Here is a 24,769-nt window from a genome sequence, read left to right on the forward strand (position 1 = left end):
TGGGTTAGACAGCATCACCACCAGATGGATTCGTAACTGGCTGACCAACTGCACTCAACGTGTAGTCCTCAATGGAACTGCATCTACATGGAGGGAGGTATGCAGTGGAGAACCCCAAGGCTCTGTTTTAGGCCCAGTACTCTTCAACATCTTCATCAATGATCTGGATGAAAGGATAAATGGGGAACTCATCAAATTTGCAGATGACACCAAGGAATAGCCAACGCTCCAGAAGACAGGCTTAAGAGACAGAAGGATCTTGATAAACGTGAACATTGGGCACTATCTAATAAAATGAAATTCAATGGTGAAAAGAGTAAGGTTCTACATTTAGGCAAGAAAAATGAAATGCACAGGTACAGTATAGGTGGTACCTTGCTCAATAGTAGTAACTGTGAAAGGGATCTTGGAGTCCTAGTGGACAACCATTTAAATATGAGCCAGCCATGTGTAGCAGCTGCAAAAAAGCCAACACAGTTCTAGGCTGCATAAACAGAGGGATAGAATCAAGATCACGTGAAGTGTTAATACCACTTTATAATGCCTTGGTAAGGCCACACTTGGAATACTGCATTCAGTTTTGGTCACCACGATGTAAAAAAGCTGTGGAGACTCTAGAAACTCTGCTATTGTATTGTATTGATATCTTGGGATACAATAAGTTTAAAGCAAGGGTTTTCAACCATGGCAACTTTACGACTTGTGGACTTCAACTCCAGCACATGCTGGCTGAGGAATTCTGGGAGTTGAAGTCCACAAGTCGTAAAGTTGCCACGGTTGGAGACCCTTGGCTTAAAGAAAGGGACAAAGATTCTAAGGTGCCACAAAGCTGCCATCTTAATTTCTCAAACTGCCCCACAACAGCATGGGGGCATTATGGGAAATTTAACTGCTTGGCATCGGCCAGAGAACACCTCACAGAAGTTGGATCTTCAGAGTATTTTCCCTGGTTGAGGAAAAGGTTGGGTCGCTACATAACAATCTTGCTGGATTCTATTCTCCGTCTTTTTTCCTCCACAGCATAAAGTTTAAGGTTTAAGAAGTAGTTCATTGAAGTGTGCCACTGACCCAGACATCACAACTGCTGGTTTTTGCAAGCACGTTAAATGAATCTCAACTGGATTTTAATTAAACCAAGGGATGCAGTAATTTGAAAATCTGGAGCTAATCAACCAACAGGTGGGAATAAAGAGACAAGCGAGTTTATTGAAGCAAAGTGCCCAAATCAAGACAAGTAATAAGAACTGGTCACTTATATTCATACAATTCTTTGAGGGTGAATCCATACAGGTGTAGGCACACAACTCAACAACTCCAGTCTCTCTCTCTCTCTCTCTCTCTGTGTGTGTGTGTGTGTGTGTGTGTGTATTTCAAAAGACTAAAATACAAAAACCAAAGAGACTTTTTCCCTATGACAAAAGACAAAAACACATATTATGCCCTCTAGTTTTTTTCTTTTTAATGCACATTTTTAATGTTCTTGTCTAGTTTTTTTTAATTGTCTTTATTAAATTACTTGCCTTTGGTCTCTATCATTTCCCCCCCTTCTAACAAGACCTCTTGGCTCATGGGGGCCCAGGAGCAATGTTGGAAATAAAATCTGATGCTTTGCTTTGCAGCATAGTAACTTCTATCTACCAAATGTCTTTTATTGGAATGAATGCTAAAAGATAGATAGATAGATAGATAGATAGATAGATAGATAGATAGATAGATAGATAGATAGAACACAAACCATTGGTAAATAGATAGACAGACAGACGGATATGATATATTTGAAGGATAAATGCCACCAAGTCTCATACCGCCTGCCTACCATCCATCCATCCATCCATCCATCCATCCATCATCTGTATCTTTTGGTACAGCAACCAAACAGGACAGTTACAGATTTAAACAGATAGTCAGGACTTCAGAAAGAACAACCAGCCTGCCTTTCATTGAGGATACTGTATATTGTACATACCAGGAAGAGAGCGGGGAAAGTATCTGCAAACCTCTCATATCCTCACAAATTGTTTCAACTCCTCCCCTCAGGACGCCACTATAGGGCATTGCATGCCAAAATAACTAGATACAAAGATAGTTTTTCCTCCATGCCATCACTCTGCTGAACATTCAGTTCCACGGTACTGTCTTATATCTAAAAATATTTACCCGTGTAGCATAGTGTTATGGCCCGCTAGCAGAGCTGGCAGCAGAGTCGGACAGTGAGGAGGTTGGGGAGGAATATGGAGCACTCCTGGAGTCTGGGGAAGGCTCTGATAAGGGCTCTGTCAGAGGCAGATAGGGGGTCAGGGTCATCTGGTAGTTATTTGCTGCCTCCAAAGCCTCCGGAGCCTGACATCAGTGAGGCCGAAGAACAGTGGGAGCCTGATCTCAGTGTGCATATATGCAGAGCTGCCAGAAGGCAAGAACAATTAAGAAAACACGGTCAACTTGGGAGTAAGGCTAGGAGATGATTGGCCCCTCCCATAAGACATAAAGGAGGAGCAAAGACACATGAGCCTTTGCAGAAAGCAATTAGTTCAACTGGTCAGTTCAAGCTTTGAGAAGTTCTGTTTGATTCTGTACTGAGTTTGGCCTTGCTCTGCATTTGGCAATTAGGTCTCTGGCAGTCTTCCAAGGGAGATAAGGTGGGTGTTTATCAACATTCCCCTGAAAGACTGTGGCAACTCGAGCAGACATCTGTCGGAACCTTCACAGACTGTTTGTGAAGTCCTGCAGACTGTGAATGACCATAATTTACAGCTGTATAAATAAAAGAAGGTTTTTGGGACTAAGATTGTGATTTATGCTTTCTCAAGAAGCCTAGGTCAGAACACAAAGCTGTATCACTATTAGCCTTCTCATCTTTTCTACCACCTTCTCCTGTTGTTATCTTATGATCATTTTGCTTTGTTGTTGGTATGCACCCTGAGAGCTTATGCACCATAGACAAATTCTTTCTGTGTCCAATCACACTTAGCCAATAAAGTATTCTATTCTATCCTAAATAAAACCCAGTCTGCCACTCAGCCTGCGGGCATCAAAAGAAGCCCCTGCAGTTTCTTTGAGATTGACAGGTGCGGGCAGACAAACTCAGGGGCAAAGGGACCTCAATTCCAGTGCGCATCTGATGTGATTTGAGTCCCATGACACAATTTGAATCATTTGTGCCATGACATCACAATGCACAGCATGGCATCGTGGCTTGGACTACAAGTCTCTCTTGGCTTAAGGGAGCTGCCAGGAACTTTAAAAATAAACCAAATGTTGAGGGTGGCAGTTTTTTTCCTTGGCTTGAAAGCAACTGTATGTTCTCCAGTGCAGATTGCGTTTCTGCCTGCAAATCTTGGCCCATCAAGGGAATAAGGACGGACTTTTGATGATGCAATCAAATGTTTGGCAGGCTGGCAACGAAATGCTTTAGCAGCTTCCAGGGAGCAAAGCAAAGATATGGGTTACTCACACGCCATCCATTTGTAAACAAAAATCAGTTTGCTAAACTATCCCTCCCAGGAGAATTTTGTAATAGGAGTCTTTACAAAGTCTTCTATTAATGGGTCTTGACCCAAATAACTGATGGTGTCATTGTTTCCTAGAGCCTGAATTCAGCACTTGATTTTTATTTGAGATCTCAGCTGTGTTTCAAGCACCCAATAGGACACAAAACACCATTCTTTGCTACCCAATGCAAACAGAAAGATCCTATCATCACAATCATAGGTGGTATTCAGCAGGTTCGGACCAGTTCTGGAGAACCGGTAGCAGAAATTTTGAGTAGTTCAGAGAACCGGTAAATACCTCCTCTGACTGGCCCTGCCCCCATCTATTCTCTGCCTCCTGAGTCCCAGCTGATCGGGAGGGAATGGGGATTTTGCGGTATCCTTCCCCTGCAACACCCACCAATAGCAATAGCAATAGCAGGTAGACTTATATACCGCTTCATAGGGCTTTCAGCCCTCTCTAAGCGGTTTACAGAGTCAGCATATTGCCCCCAACAACAATCTGGGTCCTCATTTTACCCACCTCAGAAGGATGGAAGGCTGAGTCAACCCTGAGCCGGTGAGATTTGAACAGCAGAACTGCAGAACTGCAGTCAGCTGAAGTAGCCTGCAGTGCTGCATTTAACCACTGCGCCACCTCGGCTCCAAGCCATGCCTACCAAGCCACCAAGCCCACCAAGCCATGCCATGCCCACCAAGCTACACCCACAGAAGCAGTAGTAAAAAAAAATGAATCCCACCATTGATCACAATATGTTGATGGGGAAGAACCAGAAAGAAAGCCATGAGGTAATGCATATGGGTTATTCCAATAAACTACACCAGGCTAAAATGTGGTAGTTTGCTGACAGTGAGTAATTATGAGCATCACCCTGCATGATATACATTAGTTTGAGAAGCGCATACTATATAAACATGGCATTTCTGTTTTGTTGATGCAAATTTTTCATTTCAATTTTATTCGACAGACAAAAAGTTACAAATTCAAAAAAAGAAAGGAAGAAGAATGTTAAATGATACAGAGGGGATGGAAAAGCACAGGTAGTCCTCGACTTAAAACACTTTGTTTAATGACCATTCAACCTTACAACGGCACTGAAAAAAATGACATTGCTATGTTTTTTTACACTTATAACTGCAACAGCATCCTCAGAAGGACTTTTAATCCAAACCCTTTTAGAAGAAGGACAAATGGCTGTCTCTTTTTAAGAGCCTCCCATGATGGAGCACCTGGTTATTGTCAGGAAATATACTCATTGTCAGGAAATTTCTCCTTAGTTCTAGATTGCTTCTCTCCTTGATTAATTTGCATCCATTGTTTGTTGTCCTGGCCTTAAGTGCTTTGGAAAATAGCTTGAACCCCCTCTTCTTCGTGACAGCCAGGGGTGGGCTTCAAAAATTTTAGCAAGGGGTTCTCTGCCCAGTTGCTGGGTGGGTGTAGCCATAGTGGACGTGGCCTAGTCAGCCTCCTGCACCACATTGAGGGGGGCGGTTTTGCCCTCCCCAGGTTCCTTGAGCCTCCTGGAGGTAAAAACTGCCTCCCACGGGCTCCAGGGGCCCTCCTGAACTTCCGGTAGGCCCATTTTTCATCCTCCGCAAGCCTCTGTGTGTGCCCTGCACTTACCTGCATCCAAAATGGTGAGGTAGGCGTGGCAGGGCCAGCCAGTAGTGGGATATGGGGTTTTCTGAACTGCACAGAATTTTAGCTAGAGGTTCTCCCGAACCCCTGCAAACCCCCAGCAGCCAGGTGACAGTCCCTCAGATATTGGATGACTGCTACAATGCCTCCCTAGTCCTTCTCTTCATTAGACTAAGCATACCCAATTCCCGCAACCATTCTTCATATGTTTTAGCCTCCAGTCCCCTAATCAATCCTATATTTCAGATGTTGGTAAAGCATCACACTCAAATGCTAGACTGCAAAATTTCAGGTGTTGCCTAAATAGCGTGCAAAGAATTAGCCTTCTACATAATACTTCGCCTCTAGCCATCATCTGGAATTTTTCACTTCAAAGCTGCTAGACCAAGTGAAAATCCACCCCAAATAAATTTGGCACTCCTATTACCTTAAGATATATTTAGCAAGGCAGTAAAACTGTCAACACTTAATCTTTCCTGATTTAGTCAGATGTTTGTCACATTAACAATTCACTCCAAGTTTGGTTTGGAGTCAGAGACTATTGTTTTTCGTTACTGCCAGATATCTAAGCATGCAAAGTCTACACCACCTCAAGACAGCAGCGTGAAAGGCAGAAATGGTTTACTAATTGTAAGAGCTAAAATCAAATGTAAAATATGACAGCTGATCCTTCTGCAGCTAGAGCAGCACTCCTACCTAGATTACAAAATAATAAAATAATAATAATAATAATAATAATAATAATAATAATAATAATAATAATAATAATAACTCCACCGTTGCCGGTCCCAAGCCCGGATGAGAAAGGAGGAGGGTTGGGGTCAGGTTGTCATCTGGTCCCGTAAAAAAAAAACCCGCCAACCCATACAATATGGTGAAAAAAACAAATAAGAATTCCATACCGCATCGGTCGTCGCAATAAGGAAGCAAAGTGGATACATGACTTTGAGAAAAGCATTGGCAACAAACAAATGCAAGTATTAGAAATAACAACTGAGATGGTCAAAAATCGAGTAAAAAAGATAAAGAATTGGACATCACCTGGAAAGGACCAATTACATGGTTTCTGGCTCAAATATCTGACCAGTTTACATGCAATATTGGCCAGGCAACTGAATGAAATTCTACAAAAGGGCCAAATTGATGAATGGTTGACAACTGGAAAAATATACTTGATTCAGAAAGATGCAACTAAAGGAACAAGACCTGAAAACTACAGACCAATAACATGCTTGCCAACAATCTTCGAATTACTCACAGGCATTATTGCAGATAACATGATGGATTATTTGGAAACAAACAACATCTTGCCAGTAGAGCAAAAAAGCAACAAAAGAAGGATCAGGGGCACAAAAGATCAGCTCCTAATTGATAAAATGATATTAGAAAATTGTAAGAACATAAAAACGAACTTGAATATGGTCTGGATTGATTACAAAAAGGCATTTGACTCACTGCCACATAGTTGGATCATAAAATGCTTAGAAACAACTGGCATTAGCAAAAATATTACATCCTTTACTGAAAAGGCGATGAAACAATTGAGAACTGAGTTGGCAGTAGGGAATGAGATCTACGGAATGGTTAATATTAAGCGAGGAATTTTCCAGGGTGATTCACTTTCACCTCTTCTCTTCATCATCGCAATGATCCCACTATCAGTAATCTTAAAAAAAAATGAAATTAGGCTACCAAACAGCCAAAGAAGCTGAAAAAATTTCCATTTACTATATATGAAACTCTATGGAAAGTCAGAAATAGAAATCCAATCATTGACAAACACAGTCCGAGTATTCAGCACCGATATTTCAATGCAGTTTGGCATGGAAAAATGTGCCACTGTATCCATAAATTGGGAATTGAAATGCCCAATGGCCAACTAATTAAATGCAACGAAAATGAAGCCTACAAATACTTAGGCATTCTGCAGTTGGATAACATCAAGCATGGAGAAGTAAAAACTATTGTCAGGCGAGAGTACACGTGGTGATACTGATAGACTGTATCTGCCCCGAAAATCAGGTGGCAGAGGATTATTACAAGTGAAGCAAACAGTTGAAGAAGAAAAACATGCACTGGCTGATTATTTAAAAGAAAGTCAAGAACATCTATTAATTGAAGTAAAGAACAAAAAACTACTGAAGGCCCAACAGACGAAACAAGAATACAGAAAACATGTGATAAAATCAAGAATGGAGAGTTGGCAGAACAAAACACTGCATGGCCAATTTCTGGAAAAAATAAAAGATAAAGTGGACAGTGAACAAACTTGGTTATGGTTAACAATAGGTACATTAAAGAAAGAAACAGAGTCACTAATCCTGGCTGCGCAAGAACAAGCTATCCGCACAAATGCCATTAAGGCCAAAATCGAAAAATCCTCTGATGATGCCAAATGCAGACTTTGCAAAGAAGCTGATGAAACTGTTGATCACATACTCAGCTGCTGTAAAAAAATCGCGCAGACTGATTATAAATTGTGGCACTATTCAGTAGCACAAATGATCCATTGGAATTTGTGCAAAAATTATAATATTAAAACAGCAACAAACTGGTGGGAACATCAGCCTGAAAAAGTCACCAAAAATCAGATGGTCAAGATCTTGTGGGATTTTCGCATACAAACAGACAAAATACTGGTGCATAATATACCAGACATCACACTGGTTGAGAAAAATAAGGTCACAATCATAGGCATCGCAATACCAGGTGATAGCAGGGTCGCTGAGAAGGAACATGAAAAAATCTCAAAACACCAGGACTTAAAAATTGAAATTCAATAATGGCACAAACCAGCAGTGGTAATTCCAGTGGTAATTGGCACACTGGGTGCTATTCCAAAAGCACCGGAATTACATTTAAAACAGTTAAAAATTGACAAAATCACCATCAGTCAAATGCAAAAAGCCGCACTGCTTGGATTTGCACGCATATTACGAAAATACGTTACGACGTTCTAGGCCCCTGGGTGGGGCCCAACTAGTAACCAATGCCAAATCTGGCGAAACAACTGGCCGCTGTGATACAATTGAATAATAGACAAAATCACCATCAATCAAATGCAAAAAGGCGCACTGCTTGGATCTGCACGCATATTACGAAAATACATTACGACGTCCTAGGCCCCTGGGTGAGGCCCGACTAGTAACCAATGCCAAATCCGGTGAAACAACTGGCCACTGTGATACAATTGTATAATAATAATAATAAAAACAACCACACAATAATAATAAATTATATTATTGTAATCAATTATACAAAGGACCAACTGATGATTGACAAATTAATCCTAAAGAATTCAAAGAAAAGACGAACCAACCTGTTAATGGCGTGGATAGACTATGAGAAAGCATTTGATTCAGTTCCCCATAGCTGGATCAAGAAATGCCTGAAAAAACTGGCATCAGCAGCAACATACAAAAATTCATGGAAACTTCAATGAACCTCTGGAAAACGAAGCTTATAGCTAATGAAGAAGTACTGGGTAAAGTTGAAATTAAACGAGGCATTTTCCAGGGCGATTCCCTTTCACCCCTACTTTTTATACTCTCAATGCTACCACTGACAATCATTTTGAAGAAGATGAACTATGGATACGAACTTGCAAAGAAAGGACTGAAAATTTCACACTTGGTGTACATGGATGATTTCAAGTTGTTTGGTAAAACAAAAGCTGAGCTGAATTTATTAATTGAAAGCACAAAAGAATTTAGCCAAGACATTGGCATGAAGTTTGGAATTGACAAATGTGCAACAATGGCAACCAAAGCAGGCAAGGTCATAGAAGATGATGGAATAGCACTTGAGAATGAAGAAATGATAAAGGCAGTAAAACCAGAAGAAGGCTACAAGTACTTGGGGATTTTAGAGGCTTCTGACCTAATGCATAATAAAGTCAAGGAATTAACCTCAGCCAAGTACATTCGATGAATTAGCAAGATATTAAAGTCGAAACTGAGTGGAGGAAATATTATAAAAGCCATAAATACCTGGGCTATATCTGTGATTCGATACTCTGCAGGAATAATTGACTGGACCCAGATGGAGTTGGACAATTTGGACAGAAAAACAAGGAAGCTTATGACAATGAATCATGCTTTGCACCCTAAAAGTGATGTTGACCGATTATATCTATGAAGAGCAGAGGGTGGTCGAGGTCTCCTACAAGTAAAGCAGACTGTAGAAGAAGAAAAACACAGCTTGAATGATTACATCTAGAAAAGTGAAGAACCAATGATTAAGGAAGTAAATAAAGGAGGCCTTTTAAAGACAACTAAGTCAAAAGCTGAATATAAGAAAGAAGTAATTGAGAAGCGAGCTGAAAATTGGAAAAACAAAGCTATGCATAGCCAATACTTGAAAAGTATTGAAGGCAAAGCTGACCAAAAGCTAACTTGGAACTGGTTAAGATCAGGAGCACTGAAAAAAAAGAAACAGAAGGCTTTATTTTGGCAGCTCAAGAACAAGCCTTAGCCACAAACTGCATGAAGGCAAAACACCAACATCAAATGTCGCCTCTGTAATGAGAAAGACGAGACAGTCAACCACTTGATCAGTGGGTGCTGCAAAATTTCACAAACTGACTATCTACAACGCCATGACCGCGTTGCTAAGATCATTCACTGGAAATTGTGCCAAAAGTTTGGATTTGAGTACAGCAAAAACCACTGGGAACATTAGGTTCAGAAGGTTTTAGAGAATGAGAAAGTCAAGATCTTGAGGGACTTCAGAATTCAGACTGACAGGCACTTGGCCCACAACACATTTGACATAACAATAGTTGAAAAGAAAAAAGTATGGTTCATTGACATTGCAATACCTGGAGATGCACGAACTGAGGATAAACAGCAAGAAAAAAATCACAAAGTACCCGGACTTGCAAATTGAAGTTGAGCGACTGTGGAAAAATAAATTGTTTGTTGTCCCGATTGTAATTGGAGCCCTTGGAGCAATACCTAATGGCTACCTCGCTATTTGGAAATTTTAAATTTATCAGACTTGAACATTCTGATTCTACAAAAAAATCACCCTACTTGGAATAGCTTATATCCTCCAACGTTACCTTAACAGTTCCTAGGTCCTTGGTTAGGGCTCGAGCTGTTGAGCTACCAACCAGCCCCAAAGGCTGTGAATCTCACCAAAGATTAAGTACATAATAATAAAAAGCCACATTGCATATCGGACATTAATACAATTGAGAGAGTCCAGAGATATTTCATGAGAAGAGTCCTCCACTCCTCTGCTCGCAACAGAATCCCTTATGCCACCAGGCTTGAAATTTTGGGTTAGACAATTTAGAACTGGGCCACCTTGGGTCTGACCTAAGCGTAGTACATAAAATTATCTGCTACAATGTCCTACCTGTTAATGACTACTTCCGCTTCAAGCACAACAATACATGAGTACACAATGGGTGCAAACTCAAGGTATACCGCTCCAAACTCGATTGCAGAAAATACGTCTTCAGCAACAGAGTGGTCAATGCCAGGAATGCTCTACCTGACTCTGTGGTTTCATCCCCAACCCCCCAAAACTTTAACCTTAGACTGTCTACTGTTGATCTCACCCCATTCCCAAGAGGTCTGTAAGGGGCGTAGATAAGCACACCAATGTGCCTACCATCCCTGTCCTAATGCTCCCTTTTATTCATATCCATTTCATGTATTCAAAATCATATTTATACTTATATGTGTTATCTAATACATGCTTGATGAAATAAATAAAAATAAATAAATAAAAAAGAAATACAGTAACTAGCGCCAAGTTAAATCGTAGGAGGAAATATTGGCAAGAAAACAAAGGCAATTCCATTGCAAAACATTCAACTAATAGGCTAATAAAAATTCTGTTGTTCAGTTCTGAAGAAGCTTCTTGGATGAGAAGCGAAATACCTTCAAGGAAAAACAAAGAAAATCGAGTTGCCTCTTGAAAAAGCACTTTTGTATCCCATCCGTGACCTGGATGACTGGAAATCTCCATAAACTAGTGAAAATATGTTGGTTGGGCCATGTTTTCAAATTTTCTATGTATTTGTTTACAGAACATAAAATAATAGGGTTGAAAGATACCTTAGAGGTCTTCTAGTCCAACCCTTGCTCAAGCAAGAGGCTCCCACACCATGCTGGATAAATAGCTGTCCAGTCCCTTCTTGGAAAGAAGCATCTACAACTTCTGGAGACAAGCTGTTCTCTTGATTATTTGTTCCCATTGTCAGGAAATTTCTCCTTAGTTCTAGGTTGATCTCTCTTTAATAATCTTCCATCCATTACATCTTGTCTTGTCTTCAGGTGGTTTGGAGAACAGGCCAAACAACCCCTCTTCTCTGCAACAGTCCTTCAAATATTGGAAAACCGCTGTCATGTCACCCCTAGTTCTTCTCTCCGTTAGGCTAGACAGAGCCACAAAATTAACTGGGTTCTTTCAACCATTCATCATATGTTTTAGTTTCCAGTGCCCCAATAATTTTGTGGTTCCAGATTAGTTTTATTCTCCACCAAGATTTTAGGGTAGCATACTCTTCTCCAATTATTTTCCATGGGCAAAAACTAGTGAGGGAAACCATGATGGGAATTGCTTTATGATGGAGATGAGCAGTAAATAAATTAACCAGTTTCCTAGCTTCCATGTTTTGTTTAATCAGAATATAGAATTACTAGGAGGTATGATCACTGAACTTGGAGATGATCCATTTTAAGGAACATTTTCTTAACAGATAGAAGAGAATACATGTGACAAAATTAGTGGACCAGAGGAATACTGTCGATATAGTCTACTTGGACTTCAGTAAGGCATTTGATAAGGTAGACCATAACCTACTATTAGATAAAGTAGAAGAATGTGGGTTAGACAGCATCACCACCAGATGGATTCATAACTGGCTGACCAACCACACTCAACGTGTAGCCCTCAATGGAACTGCATCTTCATGGAGGGAAGTATGCAGTGGAGTACCACAAGGCTCTGTTTTAGGCCCAGGACTCTTCAACATCTTCATCAATGATTTGGATGAGGGAATAAATGGGGAACTCATAAAATTTGCAGATGACCCCAAGCTGGCAGTGATAGCCAACACTCCAGAGGATAGGCTTAAGAATCAGAAGGATCTTGACAAACCTGAACATTGGGCACTATCTAATAAAATGAAATTCAATGGTGAAAAGAGTAAAGATCTACATTTAGGCAAGAAAAACAAAATGCACAGGTACAGTACATGTGGTAATTTGCTCAATAGTAGTAACTGTGAGAGGGATTTTGGAATCTTAGTGAACACCATTTAAATATGAGCCAGCCATCTGCGGCAGCTGCCAAAAAAGTCAACACATTTCTAGGCTACATAAACAGAGGGATAGAATCAAGATCACGTGAAGTGTTAATACCACTTTATAATTCCTTGGTAAGGCCACACTTGGAATACTGCATTCAGTTTTGGTTGCCACCATGTAGAAAAGATGTGGAGACTAAAAAGAGTGCAGAGAAGAGCAACAAAGATGATTAGGAAACTGGAGGCTAAAACATATGAAGACCAGTTGCAGGAACTGGGTATGTCAGGTTTAATGAAAAGAAGGACTAGGGGAGACACAATAGCATTGTTCCAATATCTCAGGGGTTGCCACAAAGAAGAGGGAGTCAAACTATTCTCCAAGGCACCTGAGTGTAGAACAAGAAGCAATGGGTGGAAACTAATCAAGGAGCAAAGCAACTTAGAACTGAGGAGAAATTTCCGGACAGTTAGAACAATTAATCAGTGGAACAGCTTGCCTCCAGAAGTTGTGAATGCCCCAACACTGGAAGTCTTTAAAAAGATGTTGGATAGCCATTTGTCTGAAACAGTATAAGGTCTCTTGCCTAGGCAGGGGTTGGACTAGAAGACCTCCAAGGTACCTTCCAACTCTGCTATTGTTTTGTATTGTATGTAGCTCAGGGTTGGTGCTCTCAGAACTTAGTTATTTTCTTGAAGATGTTTCATTGCCCAATTAGATAACATTATTAGTGCCAGTCCTAACGATGTTACCTAGTTTGGTAATAGGATAATAACTAAGCTCAGAGAGCATTAAGATCTCCATTGTTCCTTAACCATAACCCCACACCCATATTAAATAGGACATAGGAACGTGGGACTACCCATGTTTCCCCTAAAATAAGGGTCTTATTTTCTTTTGACCCCCGAAATAAGCATTTGGCCTTATTTTTGGGGAGATCTTATTATTTTTGAGGTGCAGGAGGCAGCGAGCATGGTCACCTCATGGCTGCTGCTGTGTTGCAATATTTTTGGGAGAGGGCTTATTTTAGCACATGCATTCAAAAGCCCGATTGGGCTTATTATCCGGGGAAGTCTTATTTTCAGGGAAACAGGGTAATTCTATACCACTGTTACTATTTTGGTTTGCATAGTACATTCAAAACATTTTAAAAAGGGCCAAACTACAGATTTTTATCACCTAAAAATCATTTTTCTTCCTGGGGTAGTTATTAAGAGGGTGGGGTGCAAGACAAAATCAAGGGGGGAAAGATGTGCTGAGCTCAGCCCCACGTATTCAGGCTTAAAAAGTCTGATTATAATCAGTACTGATAAGGCTTTCTACAATTCTCTTTTGTCAAGGAAGACCAGGATGATTCAATTGGGCAGCTGCAGTTAAACTTAGTGTTAGCAAAAAAAAAGAGGTCCTTAATTCCTTCTACACTGATGGTTCAACTGCTATCAGCAGAAAGGCTGAATACACAATCCTCAACAACTCTATCGACATTGCAACAATGGCATAATCTGTTTTCCCTTCTCATTTTAAATCTTATAATGAAGTGGTACTGTGTGAAATACAAATAGGGTGTTATTCATCTTCCCTGAAAAATGTATGCAACAAAAGGGTTTAGGGTTTTCAGACATCCTAATATTCCAAAAGGGGGCTCAGCAGCTCAGTGGCTGAGACGCTGAACTTGTTGATTAGAAAGTTTGGCAGTTCAATGGTTCAAATCCCTAGCATTGTGTAACAGAGTGATCTCCCATTACTTGTCCCAACTTCTGCGAACCTAGCAGTTCGAAAGCACGTAAAAATGCAAGTAAAGAAATAGGAAGCACCTTTGGTGGGAAGGTAACAGTGTTCCATGGGCCTTTGGCATTTAGTCATGCCGGCCACATGACCACAGAGATGCTTTTGGACAGCACTAGCTCTTCGGCTTTGAAATGGATATGGGCACTGCCCCCTAGAGTCGGGAACAACTAATACCAGAGGTGGGTTCCTACCAGTTCGCACCAGTTCAGTGAAACTAGTAGTGGGAATGGCGACTGGGTCTCCAAACCAGTAGGGACGGCATGCTCGCCACACACCCCCCAAACTGGTGGCCTGGTTGCCGCAACATTTTTTTGACCTTTTTAAATGTTCTACGCATGCACAGACCTATTTATAGGCAACTGTGCACATGAGTGAAGCAAGCCCATGCATGCAAAATTGCACGTCCACCAAACCAACAGTAATGCTGGCAGAAACCCACTCCTGACTAGCACATAGGTGTGAGGGGAATCTTTACCTTTAATATTCCAAAATGGGGCTTCATGAGCATTATATTATGAACATCTACAAGGCTGACAACATAGAAGATAGAAGACTAGGGTTGTAAAGGACACTGGAAGTTTTCTGGTTCAACCTGTTGTTCAAGCAGAGATTCTATAATATTCCAGACAAATGGATGTCCAATCTCTTCTTGAAAACCTCCAGTGATGGAGCACCCACAACTTCTGGGGGCAATTTGTTCCACTGATTAATTGTTCTGTCAGGAAGTTTCTCCTTAGTGCTAGGCTGCTTCTCTCCTTATTAGTTTCCATCCATTGCTTCTTGTCCTGCCCTCAGGTGCCTTGGAAAATAGGTCAATTCCCTCTTCTCTGTGACAGCCCCTTAAGTACTGGAAGACTGCTACAATATTACACTTAGTCCTCACTGTGTTACTCAACGTGCTCTATCCTCTATGAAATGGATGGACAATTCGTGCAATTCACGCAGAGATCATTTTTATGTTTTGCATGATCCATGGACAAGAAGTTATCAGAGGGAGAAAAAACACTCTGCTACCAAGCTTAACATAACATAATATCAATGTCAAGTTAGGCTGTTTTAATATTTCCTGCTTGGCTTCTCCTGCTAGTGAAAATAGCTAAAGAACCTGAAAACTTCCATTTGTGTTTTTTTTTCACAATACAGCCAAACAAAAATCAAAAATTTTAGAATTTATTCTTAGCTTCACTTTTGGGCTTGATTTGAAAAAAGAAATGCAAGGTTCCTGAGTCGAGTGGAGTTCTTAAGGTTCAAAGGAACTTTGGAAGTTCTCCACCAAATGTGATAGTAAGGTAATTGAACAGATAGTTTCCCCCAATACTGTATATTTGAGATAAAGTTAGATTTTTCAAAAGGTCTAAATGTAGGTATTCTTTTTAGTTGTGATAATAGCAGTGCTGCTGAAAACTCCATCTGGATCAGTGTGAGAAAGCAGATGATAAAGACAAATGGATTATGAAAAATAAGACCTTCATACACATCCTTCCATTACTTCAAGGATACCACACTACCCTTGTGTCCCAAAGGTGCTTTTTCAAGAGGCAGCTTCCTGGTTTTACTTTGAGATGTTTCACTTCTCATCCAAGAAGCTTCTTCAGAGCTGGAGGACAACCATGACCTTGATGGCTGAGAATCTCCATAAACATTTAACTATAGTCTAATGACTTCCATGTAATTCTATTTCCCTTTGGAGAAAAATAAAGAAAAAGACAAATTCTCCTCAATGAATGAGAACTTGTAGGAAAAAAACACTTAAGAATATTGCATCCAATTTTGGTCGCCATGATATAAAAAAAGGTGTTGAGATTTTAGTCTAGAAAAAGTGCAGAAAAGAGTAACAGGGGTATTTAGGGGCCTAGAAGCTAAAACATATGAAGAACTGTTGCAGGAATTGGGTATGTCTAGTCTAGTGAAAAGAAGGAGTAGGGGAGGCAGGATTGTAGTGTTCCAATATTTGAGAGGCTGCCACAGAGAGGAGGGACTCAACTTATTCTCCAAAGCACCTGAGGGTAGAACAAGAAGCAATGGGTGGAAACTAATCAAGGAGACAAGCAACCTAGCACTAAAGAGACATTTCTTAACTGTGAGAACAATTAATCAGTGGAACAGCTTGCCTTCAGAAGTTGTGGGTGCTCCATCACTGAAGGATTTTAAGAAGAGACTGGACAGCTGCTTGTCTGGAATGGTATAGATCTCCTTGTTTAAGCAAGGGCTTAGACTAGAAGACCTCCAAGGTCCCTTCCAACTCTGTTATTATGTCTGATTTCCATTCAACACCCATTAACCTGGGAAGGAATTGCTTTCAGCCCAACAGAGACTCTTGAATGAGACATGGATATATTTTTTAAAATGCTGGATAATTTCGCTGCCTAGTACCAAATAATACCAACAAACAGGATTTATGGATTGTTTAGGTGCTCCTGTTGCCAAGGGTGACCAAGCAGGGATGCTTCTCTACTTCCTCACTTGTGACAAGTTTTGCTCAATTTCCTGTCACAAGTCTTTGGAGATTATCTTTGTGTGACTGCACACAAGACACTTGCTGGGATTTATTTGTTCAAAACCACAGGTCATCACCAAACGAGCCACAGACATTTAATCATGGACCTAACTGTTCAGAGAATGACACACTCTGTGAAGGCCAGACAGTTGAGAGCCGGCACATAACTTGAAACATGCAATCATCAGATAATTATAGAGTCTCACAGGCCGAATTGACTCAGAATATTGCAAATTCATGGGCATTACTTAAAGCAAATAATCACCATGGCAGGATATGGCAATTGTTTGGCCTTCACTGCATCATCTCCTCCAGAGATATCCTCAAAAGGGGGCAGTTTGGTATGATTCATCCCCACAAACCAGGAAGAAGTAAACATACTACAAGAGGAAAGTGGAATAAACCTGGAAATCTGATCAGGAAACAAGATTCAGATGGATTTGGGGAATCTGGGGAGAGGTTCCCAATGTTTTCCTGTATCTGCCTATCACAGTGGAGGCGAACCTTTTCAGCACTGAGTGCCCAAACTGGAACGTGTGCGCATGTGCTTGCATGTGCATCTGTCACAGCACCAGAAACCCAAAGACTAGCCCACTGGCCCGCGCATGCCTCTTTTTTGGCTGTTTTGGGGGGCTGTTTTCAGCCTGCTTTCCAGGGGGTGTTTCAGGGCATTTTCAGGCCATTTTTCAGGGCGTTTCTGGTCCCCTAAAAATGGCCAGAAAACAAGCCTGGAAAACAGCCCAAAAATGGCCCCAAAAACCGGCCTGAAAATGCCCCCAAAATGGCCATATGTGTGCCAGAAACCAGAAGAGCAACAGGAGACAGTGCACATGCACCATGGAAAGGGCTCTGTGTGCCACCTTTGGCACGCGTGCCATAGGTTCGCCATCATGGGCCTATCACCTCCAGGATGTATTTTCTCTTGTGCCTTTGTCTTTGGCCTCATTCTCAGGACATGTTCCCCATATTTTTTTATCCTTTTCCAACTTATCTGGCAGCTTCACCTGATCTGCAGAAGCCCTGCAGGAGATGTTCCCTTCCTCATGTCTTTCCTTGGGAATGTATGGAAGGGAGGTGCTATGGAGCACAGGAGGGCAGGGAAGAGTAGAAGATCTTGGGATTCTCAGAAGAAGAGGCATCAGAAACAACTTGCAATCTTCTCTGCTCTCTTCCCCGTTGACTTGGCTTGTGAGAAGATGGCATAGAAGGTTGCAAATGGAGAGCATGTGGCTGTGTGTTGCCAGGATACTGCAATCATGAGGTGAGCACCTGAGTGTCCGGAGTGTAGTCAGGTGACACCTGATCATGCAATGACAACTAGGACTTCACAGACCAATCCTAGGTACCCCTCCTTTCGTGCCTTTGTTATTCTGAACAGTCACTGAATCAGTAGTCCTAGCTTGACTACTGCATGGCATGGAAGACTTGACATGGCAAACTGAGTTAATGCTGGTGGCAAAGAAATAGTTAAGCCTGTGGGTGCAACAAGAAAGGGAGCCACCTAGTCTCCCCCATATTATTCAACATTTATAGGAAGGCATTGAGCAAGCTCATCCAGTTGATTTGAGTTAAGATATCAATAGGAGGCTGACGATACTCAACTGCATGGAAGGGAGAGGAGCCACTAACAATTAGGAGACAATAGGTGAGTTCATTGGCAGCTTTCTTCATAAATGGCAACAGTGCAAGTGAAGAGAAAGCTGAGAAGCATTTTGTATCATTTAAAGAGGCTCCACCTTAATTTAATAAAAGGGCTGGGGAATTTTTCATGTAAGTTTCAGGATTTTGTTTTTACCCCTGAGGAGCACTCCAGATACATATTGCTCCAGAAGAGCAACAAAGATGATTTGGGGACTGGAGGCTAAAATATATAAAGAACAGTTGCTGGAATTGGGGTATGTTTGCTCTAATGAAAAGAAGGACTAGGGGTGACATGATAGCAGTCTTCCAATATCTCAGGGACTGCCACAAAGAAGAGGGAGTCAACCTATTCTCCAAAGCATCTGAGGTCAGGACAAGAAGCAAAGGATAGAATCATCCTTAATCAAGGAGAGAAGCAACCTAGAACTAAGGAGAAATTTCCTGACAGTTAGAACAATTAATCAGTGTGAATGCTCCAACACTGGAAGTTTTAAGAAGAGATTGGACAGCGATTTGTCTAAAATGGTGTAAGGTTTCCTGCTTGAGCAGGAGGTTGGACTAGATCACTAGAAGATCTCCAAGATCCCTTCCGTTATTCTGTTATCCATCCATCCTGACTTTTCTGAAATCTATCCAGTTCTTAGTTCCTTGATCACACCTGCATGATGAGATCAATTCTGAAATAGTTTTTGGGTTGCCTTTGAGGATTTTGTTTTTCTGGCTGTTTCGGATTGCTTTTCATGGGGATTAGGTTTGTTATAATTTGTTTGTAATGGCAGAGGTTCAGAGGGAAAGTAATTTATGACAGTTTTATTGTGCACTGGACATTTGTAAACCACCATGAGTAAGATCAAGTAGCTAAATAGATATAAACAGAAAAAGATCAAATTCCCACACTTCCTTTACTTCCATCACTTCCTTTTCTCATCTTAAAAATACATTCTCTTTCAAATCTTCAAAAAGATGCCCTAATTTAACCCTAGTCCCACACATGCGTTTTCTACATTGGGAAAGTATAATAAGTTTCCTTTCTTACATTCACAGCATTTTGAATGAAAAGAACCAGGTAGCAAATGAAGAGAAAAACTTCCTATATGTTAGACCTTGGAGTAGACATATTTACACAATGGAAGTTGAGATGGAGAAACAGTTTGACTTAACAGAAGACTCCTTTCTCTGTTCTTGTAGACCAGAGGTGTCAAATGTGCAGGTCGTGGGCTGGATGTTGCGATATATCACGTGACGACATGACGCTGTGAGTTTGACACCCTTGTTGTAGACCAATTTTCTCAACCTTGACAAGTTTAAGATGTGTTGACTTCAACTCCCAACTCTCCAGCAGGCTGAGGAATTGAAGGTGCACAGATCTTTGCCAAAGTGGAGAAAAAGTGTTGTAGCACATCATAAGTAACACCTGATGTTAGTGGGCAATATTTTCACAGATTTACCAAAAGTGGTGTTTCAGCTCCTTCTCTAAAATACCGCTCATGCTCTGCAACTGTTAAGATCTTCAGAAAACCATTTTTCCCCTTTCCTCTCCTCTTAACAGCAAATTATCAGAATAAGCAATTCACCCAGATTCTAGAACTTGCTGCCACAGCAACAATAAATCAGGTGCAAAGCCACATTTCTCAAAGGACTATATTTGTTCCTCACTTGATTTTCATATCAGATTCTCCTGCTAAGGACATGATGAAAATACACCTGTCTCTTAGATTCTGCCTCCCATATGAACATGTGCTATTATAGGCCATATGTGGTTGCTAAGACTGATATTACTACTTTGGTTTAAAAAGAACCCCAAAAGATGTTGGTGGCATTGGTGGAAGTGAGGATGATAATTTTGGAAGATGATTTATTACGTTATATGCACTTAATTGCTTGAGATTGCAACATTGCCTCAATCGGCTCTAAAGCAGCTGAAGAAGAAAGAAAGAAAAAGAGAGAAGAAAGACGAGTCAGTGATGTAACCCAACAGGGCAAGATCCCCAAATTGACTTCCCATTAATGTTCTCTTCAAGTTTTTCACCTCTCTAGAGATGTTCATCACAAAATCATGATGCTTTAGATCCGTGATGGTGAGCCTATGGCACGCATGCCACAGGTGGCAACAAGGAGTACGCTCTGCAGGAATGTGAGCCGTCACCCAGCTCAGCTCCACTGCGCCTGCGCGCATGCACCTCCTGCCAGCCAGCTGATTTTCAGGTCTCAGATTTTTGAGAGACGTGCGTGCATGTGGGGGGGCACATGTATGCAGGGGGTGGGGGAGCATGAGCTACGTGGTGGTCCCCTGCGCCCCATTTTTGGTTTCAGGAGGCTTCAGGGAGGCCTACTATGCCCAAAACACGGCACAGGTGGGTTACACACAAGTGCACGGGGAGTGCGTTTGTGTGTGTGTCATGCACATGGGGGGAGTGTGGAGGGTCATGCATGCATTTGCAGTGGGCAGGCACATTGCATTGTGGGTGTGGGCACACCCACGCATGCTGTTGCACATGCATGTTCCGATTTTGTCACACAAGGAGAAAAAGGTTAGCCCTCACTGCTTTAGATGATTTCTTGATAATATTTCTAGATAAGATGTATTTGGGGGTGACTCTATGACTATCTGTGACAGGGAAGCATCCTAGAACATCTAATAAATAATAATTGATAGTAAAATCTGCCTGAGACTTATTATGCACAGAGCAGTGTGATGGCCTTCATACACATTGACTTCTTCCCAAGAACCTAAGGCACTACAATGTATCAGCAACAATAGCAATAGCAATAGCAGTTAGACTTATATACCGCTTCATAGGGCTTTCAGCCCTCTCTAAGTGGTTTACAGAGTCAGCATATTGCCCCCAACAACAATCCGGGTCCTCATTTTACCCACCTCGGAAGGATGGAAGGCTGAGTCAACCCTGAGCTGGTGAGATTTGAACAGCCGAACTACAGAACTGCAGTCAGCTGAACTAGCCTGCAGTGCTGCATTTAACCACTGCGCCACCTCAGCTCTTGTGCAATGTGCACAACCCAACAGTCTTTTGCAATTGGCAGGTGGAAATTTTGTTAATGCACAGATTTTTCTAAGCGCCATCCAAGGTTTTTTGGTATGGCACCCAGTGTGTGCCAATAACCACTGGGTGTTAACTCTAAAGCATTCCTTTATGCCAGCCAGTTTATGCCATAATCTTTTCTTTGATTGTCAGATCTTGATACTTTAGGATCTTTTCCAAATCTTTGTCTTCTATTCAACTATCTCCTGGTATATCCATACTTTCTTCTTTTCCAAACATAGTTCTGACAAAATATTTTAATCTGATTATTTTTTTACTTTATCGTCGTTAAACATGACCACCTATCACACATTTACCAAGATGTGGTACAAAACAAGCCACCAAAAATGATAGTTCCAGATCAATCCAAAAACATTAGCTCAAAACTCAGTAAACAAATATTAGTACTAAATCAACAAATTTAAATGATACAGTCCCCAGGATAGGATTGAGTAGATGTACACATCCATAATCATTTCAAAACGATAATATTCTACAACAGTGTTTCTCAACCTTGGCAACTTGAAGATGTCTGGACTTCAACTCCCAGAATTCCCCAGCCAGCAAACGCTGGCTGGGGAATTCTGGGAGTTGAGGTTCAGACATCTTCAAGTTGCCAAGGTTGAGAAACACCTTTCTACAAGAAGAGTAGTTGAAACAGCCTTTAAATCAAAGGTGGCATTTTACCAGTTCGGACCAGTTCGCCCGAACTCGTAGCAGAAATCACAGGTGACTCCACCCACTTGCCCCGGCTCTACGGCATCCCATTTAGGCCCTTTTTTCGCCAAAAGCACATGTGTGGAAGACTGCATGCGCGCTAACATTTGTGAACCAGTAGGGAAGGTAAATGAATCCCACTCCTGCTTTAAATCCCTTTTAAAGATCATCAAGATTAAATTTGGGTCGGTCACTGAGATGAGAAATTTACTCTTCTGAGCTTTTGGAGTCATGCTGGAAACCATCTTCAGGAACTTTCGCTACTGGAATACAAGCTTTGGGCTGTTCTGTGAGTCATGTTTATGTGGTGCCTTCAATAACAATATGGCTGATTGGTGTGTTGAAGACTGGCGATTGGGTGTCATTTCCTTGTGCTGCCAAGCCTTCGGCTCCTGAGTATTTGATAGGCTGCTGGTAATTCAGCACTCCTATTAACTGACAAGGGGCCCATTTCTTAGGCTTCAATCATTTCCCTGGCTATCTTTGTACCTGCATGGCCAATGATCTTAGTGTTCTGACCCAGGCTTCCTTAGAAAGCAAGAAGCAAAGTCTTGGTCCTGACAAAACCTCTTTTATTTACACGACTGTGAATTCCTTTCATTCACAGTCAGCAAGGTTTTAACAAACAGTCTTTGAGAGGAATGTTTATCCACACGCACCTTATCTCATTCAGAGCACTGCCAGATAACAAGCGTCCAAACACAGGGCAAAGCAAAACTTGACACAGAGTCTCTTATAATCACAAAGAACTTCCCAGACCAAAATGAACGAATTGTTTCCTGCAAAAGCCCACTCCCCATTCTTTTGTTCCCTCTGGGAGAGGCCAATCATCTCAAAGATGTGGCTTTACTTTTAAGTTGACCCTGCTTTCTCAGTTGTTCTTGTCTTCTGGCAGCTGTGCGCATGCGCACACTGAGAACAGGCTCCAGCTGTTCTTCTGCCTCACTGCTGTTTAACTCCCTCTCTGCCTTCAACACAGAGCCCTTATCTGAGCTTTCCACAACCCCTAGAACTGGCCCATGTTCCTCCCCAACCTCCTTACTGTCCGACTCTGTTGCCAGCTCCACTGGCCGCTGGTGGGCCACAACACTTAGAAATTAAATGTATGTCCTTGGTTATTCAACTATCATTAGCCAGGGAAATGATTGAAGCACAAAGAGAGAAATTCCCTGAAGATGGACTCCAGCATGAGTCCAGAAGCTTGGAAGACTAAATCTCTGGTCCCAGTGATCAACCTAAATTTGATCACACATCATTATCCTGGGACATATATATTTACCTTCATCATCAACATTCCACAGAAATAAAGAAAGGCAGACACTGATTCCAGAGTCATGGGAATATGTCCTTAAAGGCTTGAACTTGAAGACCACAACCATGAAATGAGAAACCAAAACAGCCCCCTTCTCAGGGGACGTAAGGCGTGGACAAAATAGACCAGATAACCTGGGAAGTTTGCAACTGGAGAGCTCTAAACACAAATGCCAATAATTTAAACTGGCTGAAATAGGGCAGTTGAGAACTTGAGAACAATATGGAATGTGTTAGAAGAGGCTGGCGCTCTGCTCTAAAATTAGGAATCTTTTATATAGCAGCAGAGGATAATCAATGAACACCGCCCAATAATAGCAGGCAACTATCAGTAGATTGCAAAAGCTTTATTGTAGCAATATATCAACTGTGGTCGTAAGTCAAGTCACCCTGTATCCTTCAGCTGTCTTAGAATTAATTCCTCACTCTGCCCAGTTCACCTGGTCCCAATATTTGAAGAACAGGAAGAAACAAACATCCTGCAAAAGACTCTTTTTGGTGTTGGCCAACTGACAAATGATATGGGAGGTCCCCAGATGAACTCCAATGCAATGGAAGATGGGCTTTCAACCCCGCCTTTTGGTGGTCACTGATCCAAGAGCTGATCATCAGCCACTGACTGAAGCATCTTATGTAAGCATTCCCACCCTTGCTTTGCGCTATAAAGATTCTCCCCTACGTTATGTGGATATTGCTATTCCCTGCAACAACAAGGGAGCTCACTCAGTTGGTCTGATGTGGTGGATGTTGGCTCGAGAAGCCCTTCGAATGTGTGGCACTATTTCCCATGAGCATCCATGGGATGTTATGCCTGATCTCTATTTCTACCGAAATCCCAAAGAGATTGAAAAAGAAGAACAGGCTGCAGCTGATAAGGCAGTTACCAAGGAGGAGTTCCAGGGTGAATGGACAGCACCTGCCCCTGAATTCACTGCACCTCCACAACCAGAGGTGTCTGATTGGACTGAAGGGGTACAAGTGCCTTCCATCCCAATTCAACCTTACCCCCCTGAGGACTGGAGTTCACAGACTGCCACTGAAGACTGGTCTGCAGCTTCCACAGCTCAGGCTACTGAGTGGGTTGGTAGTGCCACAGAACGGTCCTGGTTAAGCAATAGCAATTCAAGAATTACAATTGAAGAATAAAATATCTTCCTTGTTAACTAAAAAAAAAAAAAAGGAAGATGGGCTTTCAAACTTCTCTTTCCTTTATGTCAACCCCTTGAGGTAGACAAGGTCAGCAAACCAACCCCACAAAAAATTCGGTAAGACCATTGATGTAGGCTATAATAGCAGAATTTTGACAGCCTCACTCTTTCTCTTCTTTGTCCTAGAGAATCAAGACAGCCCAATTTTCAGAAACCTCCTTACCCACTTCTGTCAACAAC

The 24,769-nt window shown here is 41.6% G+C and overlaps 1 protein-coding gene across 1 annotated transcript; it reads left to right on the forward strand.

Moving 5' to 3' along the window:
- Nucleotides 1–23,939: 23,939 nt before the first annotated feature.
- Nucleotides 23,940–24,527, forward strand: LOC116516126 (40S ribosomal protein SA-like). Its single transcript, XM_032228530.1, has one exon. It carries the CDS (start codon nt 23,940–23,942, stop codon nt 24,525–24,527), a length of 588 nt encoding a protein of 195 aa, XP_032084421.1.
- The last annotated feature ends 242 nt before the right edge of the window (nt 24,528–24,769 follow it).

Source organism: Thamnophis elegans, chromosome 12, assembly GCF_009769535.1.
Source record: "Thamnophis elegans isolate rThaEle1 chromosome 12, rThaEle1.pri, whole genome shotgun sequence".
NCBI lineage: Eukaryota > Metazoa > Chordata > Lepidosauria > Squamata > Colubridae > Thamnophis > Thamnophis elegans.

Bases quoted from the DNA above. Each gene is read 5' to 3' on its own strand.
- LOC116516126 (XM_032228530.1), top strand. From the start codon at position 23,940: ATGGGCTTTCAACCCCGCCTTTTGGTGGTCACTGATCCAAGAGCTGAT.